Genomic DNA, 21,455 nt, shown 5'->3' with positions numbered 1-21,455 from the left:
CGCTGTACTATTTTCACGAGGTATTAAAGCATAAACTATTTTCTCACGCCCGACCTCAACCAAGAACCTGGACATCGAAAGTAGATTGGGATTTTTAACTACCGGGGCAGGGATGTTTCCTTCCTTACGAGGCACCAAAACATTTCTCTTCCCTTTGATGCTAAGAGAATAAGTATTCTTCCGCCCATCATGGATAACACTGCGATCATACTGCCAAGGTCGTCCCAACAAAACATGACACGCGTCCATTGATACCACATCACACCAAGCATTATCAAAATATTTTTTTCCAATCGAGAAAGACACTAAGCATCGTTTTTCTACCGTTACCTCACTGCCTTTATTCAGCCAAGACAACTTGTATGGTTTCGGATGACGATCCATCTTCAGTTGCAGTTTCTCGATAGCCTCCTCAGACACTACATTCTCACAACTGCCACTATCAATTATCAGCTTACAGACTTTATCAGCAACTGTGCAGGTTGTGTGGAAAATGTTGGTCCTCAACCAATCATCTCCTGAGTCGCCCTTGGGAGTCAGCAGGCTCTTTCGAACGACCAGGGTCTCCTGACCATCTCCATATAGCACGTCCTCATCTTCACCCTCATCATACACGGGTTCCCTAACTTCCTCAAACTCCTCTATCATATCCTCCTCAATCAGAAGATTTTTATTCTTCTAACCAGCAGGCTTCCTGCAATCAGTCGCCCTATGCCCCTATTCACCACACCTAAAGTACTTAATACTTGAACTGGAACTATCCCGCTGTGGCTGATAAGCAGGACGAAATTCTTGAGGGCGAACTAGCTGACTTCCTTCACCTCTGACCACTGGCCTCCTACTTTGCTGTTTCTCTACTGCAAGTGCTCGCTGATATGCCTCAAAAACTATCCACAATGAATGAAGGCTGAGAACATCCTGCAGGGGCTGCCTTAATCCCCCCAAATACCATGCTACCATCTGCTCCTCCGTCTCAGATAAATCGTTTCGAGCCAATAACTGATAGAATTCTTCAGTATAATCATTGACTGATCTTGCACCTTGCCTTAGTGAATGAAGCCTCTGAAACAAGGTTTGAGTATAGCCGAAAGGGAGGAAGTGCCCTTTCATCTTCTTCTTCATCTTCTCCCAGTTAGTAATTTTGGATTTCCCCTGTCGCTCCCGTGAACGCTTCAACTGTTCCCACCATGCAGATACCCTACCTTTGAGTTTGATGGTGACCAGTTTCACTTTGACACGATCTAGAACCTCCTTATATTCAAAAATCCGCTCCACTTTATTCAACCAATCAATAAATCCTTCAGCCTGCAACGTACCAGAAAACTCGGGCAGATCCACTCTGAAACCGAGATCCACATGACGATCCTCCCATCCACGATGCTCCCAAACTCAAGCACGATGGTGATACGGGTTTTCAAAACTGGTATCGGAATCGTGACCTTCTACATCATGATTACCGAACTCCTGCTCCGCCAAGCATTGGGTTAACTCCGCAACTTGTCTTTGCAAATCTTCAATCGTCACATCCTGAATATTACGATCACGGTGTTGGACTTCCTTAATCGGAACCTGTTCTCGACGACCACGACCATGTCCACCAACCATTATAACTGATGGAATTTATCTCCCAAGAAGATGCTGACGTTCTGATACCAACTGACGTCGGGTAGGATAGTGATTATTCTATTGGCTTGTTGTAGCAGATGATTCGCTAGAAAAGAACGACAGAAAACGCCCAAAAAATCAGAGAAAATACTCTGAATTCAACTCAATATTATTAATAATGCAGAATGATGAAAACTAACCCACAAGCCGGGTTAAATAACTAAGAAATACGAAATTATGGGAAAATTATCAAAAATGGCAAAATCCCAAAATTATACCAAAATAAAATATTAAGTAAAAGAAGTAAGTTGTCAAAAATTTGGCTCAATTCGAGTTTTCTAACATATGAAAAAAAGAAACGAAATATTACCATAAATAGTAAAAAATAACTTAAAATTGAATTTTGGAAAGGAAAACAGTGGATTTTGGGCTTGAAATTGACGTCCACCAAGCATAACTGGGTGGCCACGACGTGCGCGCCGAAGAGAGCTTTCCGGATTGGGGTCATAATAGCGATTCCGATAACCGTAGCCAAAGTTATGGCCAAATTACCAAAGACGCGTCAAATTCTCTCAATTAAGGAAATAATGGTGATTCACTTTCCATCTTTGCGCCAATCCGCCATCTCATGGTATCTCTGCGCCATCATCATGCTATCTGACAAATCAGCATCACTTGACTCGGATCCTCCTGCATCAAGGTCACAGGTGTGTTTTTACAAAACAGAGGTTAAGAACCCACAGTCACAGCACACCTCACAGACTTTAAAGTGGTCACACCACAGGTTACAGAGACTTTTGCACCAGTCACAGATTAGCTTGTAAAAAAGTCACGGGTTATTGTACAGGTCACAGAGGCTTGTGCAATGGTTACATGTCACAGGTAGATTTTTAGATGTGGCACATTATAGACACATATCACAAATAGCATAGGTCATAGATTCTTTTTTAAAAAGTCACAGGTTACTGTACAGCGCAGCTCACAAATGACTGTATAATGGTCACATATCCCTTTTACGCAGGTCACAAATGCTTGTGAAATGATCACAACATGTCACAAACAGATTTTCACATTTGACACACCAGTGCACAAGTCACAAATTCGTTTTAGACAATCACAGGTTATTGTATAAGTCATAGGTGCTTGTGTTATGAAAAATCCACATTATACCAATAGGTAACAAAGGTCACATGTTACAGTTTCGTTTGAAAAAGCTACAGGTTAACGTTCATAGGCAGATCACAGGTCACAGATGATTTTAATGTTATCACAACAAAGGTCACATACAGATTTTCACATTTGACACAATATACCAACATGTCAGAGATAGATACACAAGTCACAGGTTCATTTTAGAAAGTCACAGGTTAATATAGAGGTCATGCACAGGTCACATGTTCGTTTTAGAAGTCATAGGTTATTGTACAGGTAACAGATGCTTATATAATGGTTACAATACATGTCACAAACAAATTTTCAGATTTGACAAATTATACGAACATGTAACAGACAGCACGGGTCATAGTTTTGTTTTAAAAAAGACATAGGTTAATTTTTACGATCATAGATGAGTTTACTATGATCACTACACAGTTCTTTACATTTCAAATGTATATGAATAATGAATAAAAAAATGAACAAATCATGGCATTATTCATTAAAATAGTGAATTCAGAAATTAAAATAGTGAATTCAACGTCGAATCATTTACAATTCCCATTGAATTTAGAAATTGAATGTGATTACGTGATTTTAGTGTTCTGATTACGTAAATTCAGAAATTGAACTTCGAATCATAGGATTCATTGAATTACAAATACATACCCGATTAAAATCAAATTTCGGATTTCAATAAAGATTGATGCAGTCGAATCTGTTTCATGAATTAACCTATTGTTCTGATATAATGCGACGGTAATATTCCAATTGTGACCCGAATTGTGTGATTATTCTCACTTCAGAAAGTTCCGACGACTGTAGACTACAAATTCAGATCCCCGTGGCTTATGGAGATGAATTAGGGATGTGATTTTGTTATTTTAGGTAGGTGAATTTGTTATTTTAGAGAATCCAGATATTGATGGTAAGCTGCTGCAACTTCAAACTTGATTCCTTATTTTTGAAATGGACTATACTTATACTCTGGGTTATGAATTTTTCCCATCAGTTTAATCGATTTTTCAGTTTTTTTGCCACCCTAATTGGAAATATGTAATTTAGTCCCCAAATTTTGTGTTTCTTCCGTTTTCGCAATTTTCTTTATTCTTTCTTCCAATTCACACAATTTTTCCCAAGCTTTACACACCAAACAGATTTAAAACATAATTAGGCTATAATTCATCCAAATCAAGAATAAACACCCTAGTTTAATGGCCCAAGTAAGTGTACAAAATACAATTATCACAATCCCAAACTTTTTCTTTACTTTTTAATCACACATTCTCTTAAAATTTACTTTTCCAAAACTCATTCATTTTGAAAGACTTAATCTTATCCTTTATTTTATTCTTATTCTTGACTAATGATAATAAGTATTCCACATATTTACAAGTTTATTTTAAAATTATAGTACTCATAAATTAAATAAAACTTGAAAGGGTACTAGTCTCGATATTTATAGAAGCAGTACAAAAAAACCGCGAAATCACAAATCGAATCGAAACCGTTGGTTTGGGTCCATGTGGACCCGTGGTTTTTTCCTCTCAAATTGAACCAAACCGTTTCAAAATGGTTTGATTTAGGTTTTATTTTTCAAAAACCATACTAAACCAAACCAAACCGTTTTAAAATTTTTTAATTAAAACATTAATTTTATTAACATAAATTTTTTACAATTTTCACTTTTTAGAAAAAAATACCAGTTTAGCAATACAAATTATGACCAGCCTATTGAAATAATCGTAGGAGGTAAATTAGGTTCATCATTATTGGGCTATGGTTTAACAAGTTCACAACACATGTTCTCACCTGATATCTAAACTAAACTAAAATTATTCCAAAATCATATGAAATGAAAAAAAAAAGTATATTGCCAACAATCCAAATCATAATTCAACAAAATTACGTCAACAAATCATGTCCAAAGTTTCAGAAGCCTTAGCATAAGCTCTCATTTTCCCTAACATTTTACGCATATCTGCCACTGCTGAAGAAATCGCTAGTCGCTTTTACCTGTTAGTCTGCTAATTTTTATCTGAATCACCTCTTTCTCTTTTCTATTTCCATAAATATCAGATTCTCACTCAAGTCAATTTTTCGTTGTTCTTTCTTTTATTTGTTGTTTCTGAACTTATTAGACACTTATGAATTGTGGCTTGGATAGAAAAATAATTGTTTGTGTGCCTGGATGATTAATGAACTTGTTACTTGTTTGTGATTTGGAAAAAACGAAGGACGGATCGTATTGATTGTGTGAAAATATTAAAGTTTCCTAACTAGCACTACCACCTTCTATTTTCATAAAATAGTTAAAGAATGAAATTCGTCAATTTTCAATAAACCGAAACTCTATCAATCTTTGTACATTTAAACATATTCCGTTTAATTCTTATTTAACATCTCACTAATAAGATGAATGGAGTTTTGACCAAATTATAATAGCAAAATGTAACTCTATATTTACCAACTGTCATATTACAATATGAATGTCAAACAATAAAAAGTAAATAAAAATGAAGAAAGATGTATTTGTTATATTAACATATTTTAGCAACAAACTTCGAAAATAATTTATTCATGAGTTTTATGGTAAATATGAATGTAATTTAACATTTAATATTATTAGTTCTCGTTTAAACTTATATGTTAACTTATGTTAAATATATTAGTATAATGTTGATAGGTAAATCGCGGATTAAAATCAAACCAAATGACAAATTATAGTTTGGTTTGGTTTGATTCGAAAAATAAAATGGTTTGATTTAGTTTGGAAAAATTTCAAACCGCATAAATGGTTAGAGTTGAAATATAGCACAAACCATCAAAATCGAACCACATTCACCCCTAATATTTACAAATAAATTATAAACAAGTAATTATATTTCTCCATAAATAGGTTAGATAAAAATAGAACTGATCTCCTGCCCACAATAAACATAGATTATAATTTCCTACACGTTATTAGTGGGGATTAAAGTAAAAAAAAAAAAAAAAAAAAAAAAAAAAAAACCGTTGACTGATAACAACATACATTGCCAGATAAACAGTGTAAAATATATCTTGGACTTCGCTACATGTACCCGGCCATTTACACGCCCCTCACATGGGCGACGGGTTATCAAGCCCGAGTACAAATAGCATTCTCCTTATATTTTTGTCCATTAAAGACTGGAGAACAGTTTGTGTAAATATAAATTGATAAATTAAAGTATGACTTTCCATCTGTTTAGTTATTCATTTATTCTTTATGAGGTAAATTAATACAAAGAAATTTCTCATAAAAAAGATATATACACGGGAAGGAATAAATAAACAAAAATAGTAAGTAAACAATAGTTTATTAATTAAACTTTGGCCTAATCGAAGACTAATTAGTCAGTAAGCCGACTGTGCTTGATTTCAATACATGAGCCATTGGGTCTGACAAATGAAGGGACAATGTTAACATATTTATTAATATACTTAATGACAATTACATTTATACCATAATTTTTATTAACTATATCACATTTTAATTGCAATGAATATTTTCAATCTTGATCACTTTTAGTGCTTGTTTAGTAGGAATTTTATTAATTGATTTTTTAACCGTTAATAATAAAGTGGGTTCTACGTGTTAGAGAAAAAATCAAAAATAACGGTTGGAATAGTAAAATAACAGTTAAAAATTTGATGTTAATTAAATTAAAATCTCTACCAAACATGCTCTTATACTCATGTCTTAATTTTTTCATCAAACTCGTATCACCAAACTACTATCAATTAGCACATCTTGCCAAGATAACAGTTCTCGTTAAAAAAATAATTAGAATAACATAAAAATACTTATGCATCTATTTTATTCTTAAATAATCGGAAAAAACCTATACAAAAGCTTGTCGATATTTTTTTTTCTCATTTCAGCGCACGTTAGCAAAACATTTGGAGAAATTATCATCATAGACAATATGTGATAATTAATTGAAGGTTAACAATAAAAAATGTTGTAAACACAAGTGTAAAAAAGATAAAATACTGAAAACCTTGATTGTAATTAAAATATGGTACAAATAATAAAAAAAAAAAAATTGTGTATATACAACACTGGCCTTGCCACGTGGTAATATACTGTGGGCAATAAATCATTACTCATCCTATATTGCCTCCATTTGGCCCCAGCTTTCTCAAATGAAAATGTATGGAATTATTTTTTTGAAAAAATGAGTGGTTGAAAAAGAAGTAAAAATTTTTTATTTACGTATAATATTATTTTATGAAAGATTATGTCATTGAAAATATGAAATAAAAAATAAAGTAAAATTTAATGGGGGCCAAATGGAGTCTTAATCGTAGCACGTGAACGTGAATCAATACTTTAAACATTTTTTACTAAGATAGTGGGCAGCTCATCATGTCGTGAATTCCAGATTCAATCCTGAAGATGGGCAAAGTTATTTGTACAGCCTTTGGCAAAGCTATTTGTACAACTTTTAAGACTGTACAATGTTACAGCCCCTTCACATGAGGGGGTCCACGCTCAGTGCAGGACCTCCTCATGTGCGGGGGCTGTGTGTCTTGAGTGTACTGCAAGCACATTCCTCTTCAAGATAAGAACCAGATAGTATTAAGGGTGGGTGTGACAATCATTAAAATTTTAAATTGTTTGCTACAATATGATTCTTCACCATATATTCACGCAATAAAATATTTTACACACAAATTAATAAAATTAGTTTACTTTTTAACAATACATTCTCCAACAAATACTATTTAAAACTCTTTAATTTACCTAATAATGAGTGTCAAACAGGGGCTAAAAAAAATAAAAATTGCTCGTACCTTATGACCATAATAAAAATCGAAATGCGAATTGGGAAACAAATTTTAAGTGTTTGAACTGGGAATGGAAGTTCGACTTTATTCCAAGGAGGACCACAAGCGTAATGCCTGATGCACAGGCCTGCATAGGCCCCCTCACATGTTGTGTGAGGAGGGTGGAGGTGGGTGATTATTTAAAAAAAATAAATGAATTACCCCACCCCCACCCCAGAATGTGTGTGGCCTGTACAGGCAGCGAAATTCGGACAACAATTAGGCAAATCACGACAATGTTCAATCGGGTATAATTTTTGCTAATAAGAAGATCCCCTATGCGTATATTAATCAGTGTTCTAGATGTCGAGCATTGTCGTGATAAAAATAGTGGTTCTAAAACCTATGCACTAATTTAGCGGTTAACTATGTAGTTACATTCACGACGATAATAATTATAATAATTAAATTGTACATCATTGCAAAACCTAAGTTTCAGTATTATGGCCAAAGTTTAAAAAACTTAACTTAGTAATTTGATCCATTTTAAACTCAAATAAGCAAACAAAAATAAGATTGATAATTTCAAATGAACAACCATTTTTTTCTGGGTCTGCTAAAATTAAAATTACATGTCCCATAAATGGCACGACAATAATCAACGTGTAAAGATTCTGACAAAATTGACTTTTTTTTTTTTATGATAATACTCCAAGAGTAAAAAATAAAAAAAATAAAAAAAATAGTGATCTGCATGAAATTAAACATAAAATCAATCACCTCTAATATTGTTTATCCAGTGGTCTAATTTACTGCCGCCATTTTAACATGACTTAATGTAGGCTAAGCTAAACCTCATTTGCTATCACTGAACTTTTAGCAAAATCGAAGAATTTTAATTCAATTTCAATTGGTTCGTTAAACTTCAAATTTAGTTTCAAATTTCACTACTATGTCATAATTCGTCTCCTAAATTAATGAGAATTGATTAATTGACAGCCATGCAACAATAGATATTTTGCAATTTATTGCATTGCATCTTAACTTAAAGCGACACCACATCATAAAAGTGTTAGAAATAAGAAATATCTTTTAAATTTCAACACCAGTTATTGCTATCACAAATTCAAAACTTGGTTAGTCGTAACTCTCAAATCCCTTTTGTTTAATGTATGTACTCAATTAACGGGTTAATTCATATTATGAGTGGACATTAAGTCTTTTCTCGTTTAGTTAAAAAAATCATTTTTAATCTAAATTAGAGTAAATAATTAATTTTACTTAGATATTTCATGGAACTCTCAACTTTTATAAAATCTATTAAACATTTAGGTTGCATTTGATTTGGTGTTTTCAATTTTCAATTTAGCAGAAAACTAAAAAGCATGTTTGGTTTGATATTATTGAAATTGCTTTTTAAAGAGAAGGTTAAACTCATAGCATTAAACTTAAAAGCACATTTTTGACGTTTTAAGTATTTTTAGTGATTTTTTTTTCTATATTTTGAACTCAATTTATTAATTATTTTTATTTTACTTTTGTAACGAGAAAAAATGTTATAAGATTTATCAACTTTAAAATGTGTATATTTATGATTATGAAATTATTCAATTTTTACTAAATAAGTAATGAAATGTCATAAAACAAATTTTCCAAACTCAAACAAAATGTATTTTCTAATTTTCTATTTTGAGAAATATATATTCAAAATGACAAACTAAACGCGTTTTTAACAATCTGAAAAGAGATTCTCAATCCCTAAAAACTAAAAACGAATTCAAAGGTTAAAACTGAAAATTAGGGTCGTCAATTTGGTTCATTGGCTCGACGACCAGTGGCTCGGCCTGACTTGCAACTCGGGTTGTGGCTCGACAAGCCACATGGGGCGGCCCGCGAACAAATTTAAAATAAAAATAAAAACAATATATATATATATATTAAAAAAATAAAAAATAAAATATCATGAGCCGACATGGCTCAATTCGATAAGGCTTGAGCTGAAAGCTCGGGTCAAGTCTAAATTTTTTAATTAAGCAGAAGCTCGGCTTAACTCGATGCATTGATATTCCTGCTGAGAACTGAAACATCAAACAAACGAACCCTTATAGTTTAATCTAGATCAAACACCGAAGTCAAGGAAATTCAATTGGACTAAATCACTCTTTCATGATTAAGGGGATATTTCATTAAAAATTTTCATGATAACATATTAATACCAGGTATAATTGCACTTGTTGGCAATCAACAATTCTCCCTGTAGTAAGCTCCCAATCTTTCAAAATCGCGAATGACAAAGACAAACGTCAAATAATATATACTTATTTAAATAGTAAATCATTTCTTCTTTATTGACCTATGAAACCCTCATAATCATTTTAGAATTAATCAACTCGTAATTATTTTTATACATTAAATTTGACATTCTCCTATGCATAAGAAATATGGTTAGAGATTTGAATACAATAAAGCCATGAGTACAGAAAATTTTTAACAGAACTTGCATCGACTCTAATGTGATAAAACATGATTGTATTTTTTTTTCCCCATATTCTAATGATGTCGTGTCATATATTGTCTGTAAGATTTATTTTCAATAATATATTTATTTAATAAAATAATTTTATATGCGAATTCATATACTTTTTTTATTTTTTTTATTTTCTAATAATACATTTTTAAAAAAATAATTTTTACAAAATTTATTCTTCACTTACTCAAATTCTTTCTACACACATTACACATATAGGCGCCGACTTTTGGTTAGTTGCTTGTCCAGTAGCATCACCTCCCTCCTTGACTTCCGCTAATGGCGAAATTTTTCTTCTATGTATGAGAACTTTGAAACACCCCCACCCCACCACATTCTTTACTCGTTTCTCTCTCTCTCTCTCAATAGATATTTGCATATTCTATATATTTGCGTATATATGCACAGCCGCACAGGCTCAACAATTGTTATAGTTCATCTCGTAGTTGTGAACATTTATTTGTTCAAACATGGATTCTAACCATATTTATCTTTTGATTCTAGTGACTTTGTCGAGTGCTTTAAGGAGTGAAGGATTTGGGACTTTCGCGTTTGATATACACCACAGGTATTCGGATCCTGTCCACGGTTTTTTGAACCTTGATGGGTTGCCGGAAAAGGGTTCACTCGATTACTACTCCGCCATGGCCCAACGTGATCAGCTCATCAAGGCCCACCGCCTGGCCGTCACCCCAGCCGATTCCACCCATCTCAGTTTCTTCGGTGGCAACGAGACTTACAAACTCAGTTCTCTCGGATCGTACGCTTTCCCTTTTATTTTTGCTTCTAGTTTCTGTATTACTCAATTCACATTTTGCTTCTAGCTTCTGTATTAATCAATTCATGTTTAATTTTTGGGTTTAGACATTGAAAATTGAATATTTCAGCGCTGGTATCGTTTAGGAGCTTTAGGCTATGTAGAACACACCACGGTTGAATTTGTTTTCTACGAAAAAAGCACTCTCTCTCAGCTTTAACATCAACCATCGTCTAAGAGCTTAAGCTATTACAGTGAAGATATATTTATTAATTTATAATTTATATTTAGTCTTGAACATGCTTTCTCACGTGCACACATATTTCATTCTTTTTCGCTTTTTGTCTTTTAGGTTCAACATTTTTGCTAACAAAACGGTACTAAAAGTGCATAAGTGCTTTCAGAAACTAAAATTGCAAAATAACCATATCATTTTTATTTTCTTTGTTAACATAATATTTGTTCCTGTAAATTGCAGCTTGCATTATGCAATAGTTACAGTGGGCACTCCTGCTTTAACATTTCTTGTGGCACTCGACACCGGCAGCGATCTGTTCTGGTTACCATGTGATTGTACCAGCTGTTCACGTAGCTTGAACTCAACCTCAGGAAAGGTATGTTAATTTACTAAAAATATGTCATATTCTTGTCTGCACATAGAGTTTGCTTTATAGTGTACACTGAGAACTTGTTCCAAGTATTTTATCACTATTACTTTGATTCATTCTTTGATATATATAACTTTTTGTCAAACAGAGAAGTGCCTTCTTACTTTCATTTAATTTTCTTTTCTGATACAGACTTTAGAACTGAATATATACAGCCCTAGTAAGTCATCGACTGGCATACCGGTTCCGTGCAACAGTACTAAGTGTGGACAGAAAAGACGATGCTCAGTGACACGTAAGGCTTGTGCTTATCAAGAGATATATCTTTCCAGCAACACCTCAACTACAGGGATATTGGTAGACGATGTTTTGCACCTGGCTACAGACGACAGTCAAGAAAAAGTCGTTGATGCCCCGATTACGTTAGGGTGAATAATATCTTTTTCTGAAGACTAATTCGCTTATAATGTGTTGTATATTCAATGTTTACATAACAAAATGAAAGAAGATTGTGTTAATTGATTAATATTCCTTGAATTCTTAACACCTTTTTGGTGTATTACATTGCTTTTTGGAAGTAGATGGTAGTGAACCCATAATTAATGAATTTTAGTATGTTTTTGAAACAATGAACATGTTATTAGTTCATGAGCAAATACACACTTGTATGCATTTCTTTGCTTATTTATTATCATTATTTTAAGAGGAAAATCGCAAAGGATTTCTGGTTATTCATGCATCCTATTATTGCTGTATGATGTAGTCTTATTACGTTTTGCCATTTCAGCTGTGGAATTATTCAAACTGGTGATTTTTTGGTTGCTGCGGCTCCTAATGGTCTATTTGGGCTTGGTATGGATAGTTTATCCATCCCTAGCATTCTAGCGAGCAAAGGGCTTGCAGCAAATTCTTTCTCCATGTGTTTCGGTCCCGATGGAATTGGAAGAATGGTTTTTGGTGACAAAGGGAGTTCTGCCCAAAAAACAACACCATTCAATCTTAAACAATCACAGTAAGCTTTTTTGGTCTTTCCTTGCATAATATGGATTAAATTCTGCTTTTCATTATCATTCCATTCCCCGTCTTAATCCTCTTCCTAAATTATTTTTGGTTTTCCTACCAGTCCTACTTATAATATCACTGTGACACAAATAATTGTGGGGGAGAACACTACGAATCTCGAGTTTACAGCAATCTTTGACTCGGGCACCTCATTTACGTACTTGAATGACCCGGCTTACTCAGTTATTGCTAAGGGGGTAAGTTTATAAGATTTATGATCTTTTCCTGTACATTGTATCGATCACCTGCATAAGTCTGAATCTATTTTTCTTTTCTTGCAGTTTGATTCTCAAGTATCCGAGCCACCTTATCAACCGGAAGCCCAGTTCCCTTTTGACTATTGCTATGAATTGAGGTGATTTTGGCTACAATCCGTATGTCGACCACACTCTTTTAATTATGAATCCGAAGGACTAAATATCACTCTTGTTGCAGTGCAAACCAAGAAAGCATCAATACCCCTGATTTGAACTTAACTATGAAAGGCGGAGACCAGATTTATGTTAAAGAACCAATAATTGTAATTCCTCGCCAGGTGAGGTTCTACCAGTTGATCAACGTATGGAAGTTTCATCAGGGTCCAGGGATGTGCTAACATCTTCCTATAACCTGCAGGGTGGATATGCATACTGTTTGGCTATTGTCAAAAGCAGAGATATTGACATCATTGGACGTGAGTATCATGATTATGAATTCACTCTTAGCATATTTCCATTTTTTAGCCAGCTTGAATTTCATTTTCTGTCATTGCCAGTTTGATAAGGGTTTTAAACTTGTTAGCCATCTTTATTTATAAAAAAGAGTTGGAAGGTAATGTACCAGAAGAAAGAAGAGAGTAGATAATTAAGTTTTGGATAGAATATTCGACTGGCTACGGATAATCTATTTGTTTATTTCTTCATCGGGTTCCTTCCCAGTATAATATAATTTCAACATGGCTTGTTCTTGTTGTCGTACTATCTTGTTTTTAATTGAAATAATGCAGATATAGCACACTCTTGGAAATTTAACTTGGGTATCTTCTGGTGGAAATTTTTTACTATTTGCCAGTTGTATATATAACTTACAATTGGATTGTTCATTTCTGCCCAGAGAATTTTATGACTGGCTACCGCATAGTTTTTGATCGTGAGGAATTGGTTTTGGGTTGGACAGATTCCGACTGTGAGTAATCTCTTTCCGTCTCGTTCAATTTTTATCACGTGACTGAAAGTGTCTTTACGAGTTTATCTCCATGGTCATGCACTTTGAGTTGAAATGCATATTGTTGATCTCAGGCTATGACTCCAATCCATCCAAGAATGGATCCAACACTCTACCAGTCAACAAGAATAACTCGACCGAAGCTCCTTCACCTTCTATGTTAAATCCACAAGACACGCTCAGGAATAAAACTCGTTCTCCAGATTCAGCTCCTCCACCATCGTCACCAACTGGTCCGACCCGTCCGCTTATTGGAAACAGTGCAACCCGCTTCACTTTCAATTCCTGCAAGCTTGTGATGGCTATTTTTAGCCATTATTTGATCATTCTTTTTTCTTGAGGTTTTATCACCCCTTGTATATTGATATGAGCAGTGGTTTGTTTACTATACATCACACGTGATTTAAGAAGTATTATGCCAATTTCCATTTTATGTATAATGATGGAGATTGTAATGACTGTAGTTCAACGATTTGTAAAAATTGAGCAATTATTTTAGGTATAGTAATGAGGAAAATGTTTGTTGTATATTTCTATTTACATAATCTTTAACATATTGATAAAGTGTCAAAAAAGAAAATGAGAAAGGTTATTTATTATTATTATTATTATTTGATTAATGAAATTTTGACTCAATCAAATTTTGTCACATCATCTGTTGGTAAAAACAAATTTATGAATTGCCACATACATGTAGCATAATCGAATAAATAAAAAGAGATTGTGATATGCTTTTATGTAAATTATCAGTCAAGCTTACAGAGTTGTTTATAAAATCTCATTTTGAATGCATATCCTCGTGTTCATCAAGCGTACATACGCCCTATTCATATTTTCACAAGATGATCGTTTGAAAATACAGTTAAACATCCCCAATCTTGAAAACTTGATGATTTCCTACAGATTTAGAACTACGCAAGAAACGATGCATGAAAAAAGAAAACAAATAAACAAAAATATAAAAGATGAACAAAGAGAGAAAAGTAACTAAGCAGACACCGCGAGAATGCAAGTCTAGTCTAAGGGACGAAAGATGGTAAAACCATGATCAATCAATATGCTCAATTCCCACTTTTAGTCTAATTGGTTCTTTCGACCAATCCGCTAATCAGGTCATTTAATCCTTCCCGCGTCGTTCTATCTGCAAGAGAAAGCACAAATAGTCAAAATTTTAGGATCAGTACAATTTATAATATGTGGCTATTTGAATGAATAGCATGTCCCCAGTTCCTAAGAACAAGAAAAATTTCCATAAGCTTTATGGGATAGAATAACAAGAACTATAGTTTATGTGCCACGACATGAGTATCATCCAGATGACATTTGAGCAAAAGAACGAAGAAACACTCATATTTTATACAATGTGAAAGCATTGATACTCATTGCACATGATAAAATTTTCATGTGTGTGATATATGTGGAACAAATCAAGCAGGACGCTGAGTTATACGAAAAAAATAAACGGAAAGATGAATTTGAATAATTCAGGCCAGTTCTTTCCAACATACCAAGTCGTGTTTTTTGGACCAGAGAACTCAACCAATTCAGAAACTACTTGGTTGTCTTTTCTTCACAACTCCTTCAAAAATCCCATCAATTCCAAAAACAGCTTTTACTTGCTGATGATCAATTGCCCCTGGTAGCTGGAATGAGATGGAGAATTCACCAGGCGGACACAAATTTTGTGATAGCATTATAAATAACATGTTCTGCTTCTGAACTGTTTGTTCGCCGGTTGATGAAATACCCTTAATCATCACTTTCCCATCAGGTTCAAAATCACAAGTGAAAGTGTCTACGGTAACAGAGTGAATAATAGCATGAATGAACGTCAGTGTATAAGAGATTTACTTTTCACAAGCTACTTAAAAAGAAATAGTTAGAAGATATAACTTCAAAAACATTTCCATTCTTCACAATGTAAAAGGAAGATATTGGTAAATATTAGTAGGTTCATCAATTCAGAAACGTGTGATTTCAATACTATGCAATACAAACATCATAAATCATCTCTCAATCGTATAAAGAAGCAGCGCCTTTGATCATTGATAGTATACCAGATGCATGGCAATAAGCTTTAGACTCAAAAGGATCTCAGATGCAAACTCAAATTTCCGGCAAATGCCAGGCATAAGTTATCTTAACACACCACACTTCAATCAAACTGATTTAAGCGACAGATTTAGGCCTCTTGTATGACAGATAAACAAAGCTGAAATACAAGATACTGAACTGCTCTAAACTATAAATTCGTCATACCCTTATGAGACATAAGGTTGGGTAGCAACTAATGCATAACAGATTAGTAACAATAATGCCAGCATATTCTAGGTTTTGTAACATTGTAACTCAAATATATTATTCATGTTTGTTTCTGATTTCTGATTATCACAATTTAGGATTGGGTTTCTGGCCATAAATAATCGAATATTCTTGAGCTTCTAGTAGTTCTTTAAGGTTAATTGATAGGAGCTTGATAACTTTTGTTTGTTTCCTTACTCCTCCAGAAGTTCTTCACATCAAATGACGAAAGACAACTAATGGAAGAGATATCCATCCTCATGTGGATCTGATGAAGCTATCCACGGAAAAAAGAACCACCATCTTTAGCCCATTGGGATGAGAAGAATATACTCTATCCACAAGCAATATCTATTAAAGTACTTACGGCCAAATATTCAGCATTGCTCTGACCCAAAAAAAACCAGGAAACAGCCAAATGTAGAACATATTCATAACTCTTACCTTTTTACTACCACAAAACTCCCCAAAATTGTGTTTGCAACAAATCCATAGAAGTGAATGGGAAGATAACAGGTTCTACCAACGACAAACAATTTCATCTAGATCCTCAAGCAAAACTGGAAAGCAAGAACGAGAGCAAATGTGCTTTACTCCTTAGCAAGCACATAACACAACTATCAAGGGATAAACTCTTAAGATGCCTCCTCTTCTCTGACCGACATTGGTGCCAATTTTGTCGAGAGCAAAGGACCAAGTTCACTCTTTCACCTTAGATGGGATTTTAGATTACCATATGGATGATGTCATAGAAAAAGAAGAAGCCTCGTGAAATCAGTTATAAAGGAGAAAATGATTTGCGGGAAACAAGTAACTGAACTTTCAAGAGTCCAAGTTCTGCAGTATGGGAAAGTCGCAAGATTAAAGGACTATCCCTTTTACAACCTTGTATCATTATTTTAAAAATATCATAGTTCATAACTTCAAATAAGAAAGATCTTAACTTCATTTTTACAATATTTACATCCTTCAACATTTTAGTGTGACTGTGATCCTACTTTCCCAGCACATAACACAAATATCATGGGATAAATGCTTACGGGGTCTACTCTTCTGTAAGAACTCATTGGTGTCATTTTCTTGTATAAATATAAATCAAGTAAATGCTTTTACCTTGAAGTGGATTAAAAATTTTTATATGGAGACAATGAGTGGGAGTGGAGTAAATCACATGGGAGAATAACTACTTACTAGAAAAAGTACTGAAACTATAGAAGAATAAATACTTACAAGAAAAATATTGAAACTATATAAAGTCCAAGTACTAATGGTTTGGTAAAGAAGAAAGACAAAAGCATTCTAAGATACACTGACACCCTCCCAGTGAGTAGGTGTCCAACACGTGTTGGAAATTGACACGACATCAACACGTCGCCGACACTTTTAACGATACATTCTTGACATGCTGGAATTTAAAAAAAAAAAAAAAAAACTTACTTTACAAAATAAAAAATTAATATTATTTTAATTAGCATGTCAGGAATGCATTAGGACGGTACTCTTTTGAAAAATTGTGTGTTGGCGTGTTAGTGTTGTGTCTTGGTGACACTCATGCCAGCATAGATCTTCCTAAAAAGCACCATGTCATCTATAAAGCAAAAAAACTATGATTTTAACAATAGTCCATGAGTTCAAATAATAAAGGTCTTTTGGGAGATTTTTCTTACATTTTCATGATATCTTAGTCCTTAAAAACAAACACATACTTCAATGTTAACCTTGTTAAGAACCAACAAGATTATGGCTTCACATAGGGATTCATGTTTATGATATCATACAAATTTGACATTGGAGTGTATTCACCTCTGTGATATTTATCACATGCTTAGTAGTCCACCTATATAAAAGATATCTTATTCTTTAGAGTAAGAGACAAGTGAGAATGTGGCATTATATACACAAGTATTAGCTGAAAAAAATGAACTGTGCTATTTTGATTGGTTCATTCATCCCTATCCCCTTCTAGATATCCTTTATATTAATATTTTATTTTGGCACTAAATCTCCACTCATTGCAGGACTATATTTCCAAATCATGTTATCTTATTTGAAAATTAAGTTATCGTGGATATTATCAAAAAACCTAAAATGATTTCATTCAATTTCCTTCAACCACTTGAAGAACTACGTGATTACCAAAGTTGTACTGAATGCTTTGATTCTCATTGTTCAAGTTTCAACATTTTAATGGATAATATGCATGCAACTTGAGATGAGATTGATCACTCAGGTTCGGGTACATATGCAGTGACAATATAGAGTTTGAGAACAAAATGGGGAACAAAAGTGATTAAATTTGGCTTCTTATATATTAGATGCATTATTACATGTATAACATCATTCACTAATTTCCTAAAACAAAACAAAACAAAAGCATAATCAGCAGTGGGAAAGGATGACAGTTCGACTGTTATAAGATATTAAAATATGATTAAAAAGAGGTTAGTCAGACATGAAACTTACTTTCAACCCTTGAGACACCTGGTAGTGCTACACGAAATATATATTTATCCTCAGATTCACCAACGTCTACAGCTCCTATAGGTGATCCCATCTTTCCCGATGCAGCACTTCCGGACAGTACAATTCCACTTCTGGTAGCAGCTACAATGTTGCTCCACTCTTCATTAGTTGTACAAGAAGGCATAAATACCATAGCAGGGTGGTTAACAATGGGAGGCCTGGAATTAACTCTTGGTGATGGAATGCCATCTATATCTATTGGTGTTGAAGCGGAGCCTGGATGTGGACCAGAGTATGGAACACAATTAAGAGGAGGCACATCAAGTACATGAAACTGAGGGCGTAATGGCCTTGTGCCATTATTTGTACTATTTTGTGTCCAAGATGAGTGAGGAGCTCTGAAAATTCAGTTAAAGGCATGATAAATAAGAATCCATGGGAAAAATATAACGACTTCAAAAGAAACTTCTTAATTTCCAGATAAACATTTATTAATCGATAAATATTATCATATCACTAGTACAAATATGAATAAAGATATTCAACGCAAGCACATAGTGCAATTAGAAGATTAAACATGTGGAGAATGACATTTGAAGCAAAGTTGAATAAACAATTAAGTTTTTTCGTCTCCACGTAACATGGTATTCATATTAGATCATTCACTTAGTAATGAAAGGATTTCATGGAAGTAGGCCTAAGTTTGGATCATGTTTATAAATTGCTTATAAAAATTTAAGCCACTCAAGGGAGCCACAAGTACTATGCACTTAAACACCAATCATTTCAATGTATTTATAATTTAAATCATTTACAAACACTTCACAAACGTGCTCTAAATCTTTTTAAAAATCTGTTGGCTGCCTTTTGAGACTTCAGAAGACCAAAGACCCCACCATTTAAACATGTGATAGAATAATACACAACCGCAACTCTGTTTCCTCGTAATGGAACATGAACTGCATACTAACGTTGAATAGCATTCAATTCAGGAAAAAACTATATCCAGATTATTGTTAGCGCTTTCATTGTCAAAGTTTTTTTTTTGGGGGGAAATTTTTTAACATACGATAAGTCAAGTAGTGTGGTTGATTTTGTGACAACTGAAGAGAGAAGTAAAGCGCAAAGTTTGATTATGTCATATGTACGAGTCATATTCTAAAAAAAGAAAGATCATTTCATACCCATTTTTTTAGCAGCCACTGAGATCATTAAGTAATATCTACGTAGTTGTTTGAGCTGTGATTTTGAGAGTGAAACTCGGTTAAATCTACCTATTGAGAGCTTATAGTAAGCTAAACAAGGCAAAGTAAGTATTCTTAGATGTTTTGATGTTTCAACGGTATGTGAAACAATCTTAGAAGAACAACTTTAGCTGTTGTTTTTTCATTGCCTGATGGTACGATTTGTTTCTAATTGTAAACTCTCAAACGGGTGCTCTGAAGAGTGAATGTAGGATCAGCTAATCTAAACACTGTAAGAGCATGTTTGGGTGGGACTTATTTGGAGCTTACAAAAGGTTAAAGCCATAAGCCTAAGATCACTAACATTTATACGAACACATTTACAACCAAATACATTGACAAACACAAATGACTACACGCAATACATGAACAAACAGGAAATCTACACTTCATTTGTCATAATTCATATTTTCAACGTTTTAACTTTTGACTCCTCCGTCACCACCACACCCCCCCCCCCCCCACAAAAACCAAAAAAAAAAAAAAAAAAAAAAAAAAAAAGTTACTCATAAATGATAAATCAACAAATGAATTATTCTAACAAAAAGCAACAGATGAACTAATAAATGCCAAACAAAAACTAATCAGCATAAAATGTGAGTGAAATCGACCGATGACTAACCTCGGAAAAGGCGAAGAAGACATCGGAGAGCTGCTGAGCAAGAGTCAAAGGTTCAAACTTCAACGAGCAAAGATTTCAGGGTGAGAAGTATAGGAAATTCGACTCATTTCAGCTATACATAGATGTAAGTGATTCACCGATGAATTGCCAAAAGAATGAGAGTGCTGAGTTATATGGGTATGAATGCTCCCGGATGATACAGTATAATATTTTTCTGGTTATCAGGAAAAGTATGATGGAGAAAAATGGGTGTATTCACTTTATAATTACTTTTTGAAATTTAAAAAGTTCATCGATATTTAATTGAGTTTTTTTTAAACTTTTTAAAAGTATTATACTGTATTTAATTACAATTTTATAGATTTTTTTAAGAAATTTCTAAAAGTCAAGGGGTATTCATTCGAGACTTTTATATACTTTTAAAAAGTCTTTAAAAATTACATTATATTAAATTAAAATTTTTTAGAAATCTTTATAAGTTTTGAGGTATTCAAATTTTAATGACTTTTTGAAATTTTTATAAAAGTTTGTGGAGTACTAAATTTTAAGAAGAAAGTAGTCATATAAAATTTAAAAATTTGTCTCTCATTCATTACCAAATTTTGGGAGACTTTCACGTTGCTTTTACTTTTATTTTTCCTTCTGCGAATGTGTATAATTAAAATTTTTTTTTTTATTGATTATATTTATTTTTATTTATCTTTCTCTCTCCCATATTATTTATCTCTATTTTTTATGAAAATTTTTAAATTGGATTTTTGTAACTTTTTTTTTCTTTTTTGCATTCTTTTTTTTTGTGAAAAATGTCTAATATTAAATTATAAAATTTTATGTGAAAAACTTTATAATTAAATTTAAATATATTAATTTTTATTTTTTTAAAAGTATATTATATTAATAATATTGAATATTAAATATATTGTTTATCATATACATATATAATATTGATTATTATTTATTTAATTAATGTCTTAAATTTTTATTCTTTTAAATTTATTATTATTATTATATGGGAAGAAAAAGGGAAGGAAAAGAGGAATTGTGGAATCCAACATCTCGCACCATTACACTAGATCCACGTAAATTTTATTTCAAACCCCGTTTGTTTCCCATT

The 21,455-nt window shown here is 33.2% G+C and overlaps 2 protein-coding genes across 2 annotated transcripts; one reads left to right on the top strand and one right to left on the bottom strand.

Moving 5' to 3' along the window:
• Positions 1-10,391: 10,391 nt before the first annotated feature.
• On the top strand, positions 10,392-14,239 carry LOC111389335 (aspartyl protease family protein 1-like). The gene is made up of 10 exons (XM_023014255.1): positions 10,392-10,841; positions 11,317-11,452; positions 11,639-11,874; positions 12,234-12,458; positions 12,570-12,705; positions 12,790-12,863; positions 12,944-13,043; positions 13,124-13,181; positions 13,601-13,672; positions 13,786-14,239. Exons 1-10 carry the CDS (start codon positions 10,552-10,554, stop codon positions 14,049-14,051), a joined length of 1,593 nt encoding a protein of 530 aa, XP_022870023.1. The 5' UTR covers positions 10,392-10,551; the 3' UTR covers positions 14,052-14,239.
• Positions 14,240-14,436: 197 nt separating this feature from the next.
• LOC111389324 (alpha-crystallin domain-containing protein 22.3) lies at positions 14,437-20,570 on the bottom strand. Its single transcript, XM_023014248.1, has 4 exons — positions 20,342-20,570; positions 18,476-18,873; positions 15,220-15,506; positions 14,437-14,852 (listed from the first exon to the last, which is right to left on the bottom strand). Exons 1-3 carry the CDS (start codon positions 20,362-20,364, stop codon positions 15,256-15,258), a joined length of 672 nt encoding a protein of 223 aa, XP_022870016.1. The 5' UTR covers positions 20,365-20,570; the 3' UTR covers positions 14,437-14,852; positions 15,220-15,255.
• Positions 20,571-21,455: the final 885 nt, after the last annotated feature.

Source organism: Olea europaea, chromosome 3, assembly GCF_002742605.1.
Source record: "Olea europaea var. sylvestris chromosome 3, O_europaea_v1, whole genome shotgun sequence".
In the NCBI taxonomy this organism is placed as follows: domain Eukaryota; kingdom Viridiplantae; phylum Streptophyta; class Magnoliopsida; order Lamiales; family Oleaceae; genus Olea; species Olea europaea.
Note: the sequence above shows the minus strand (reverse complement) of the source record. Positions and strands in the feature narration are given on the sequence as shown.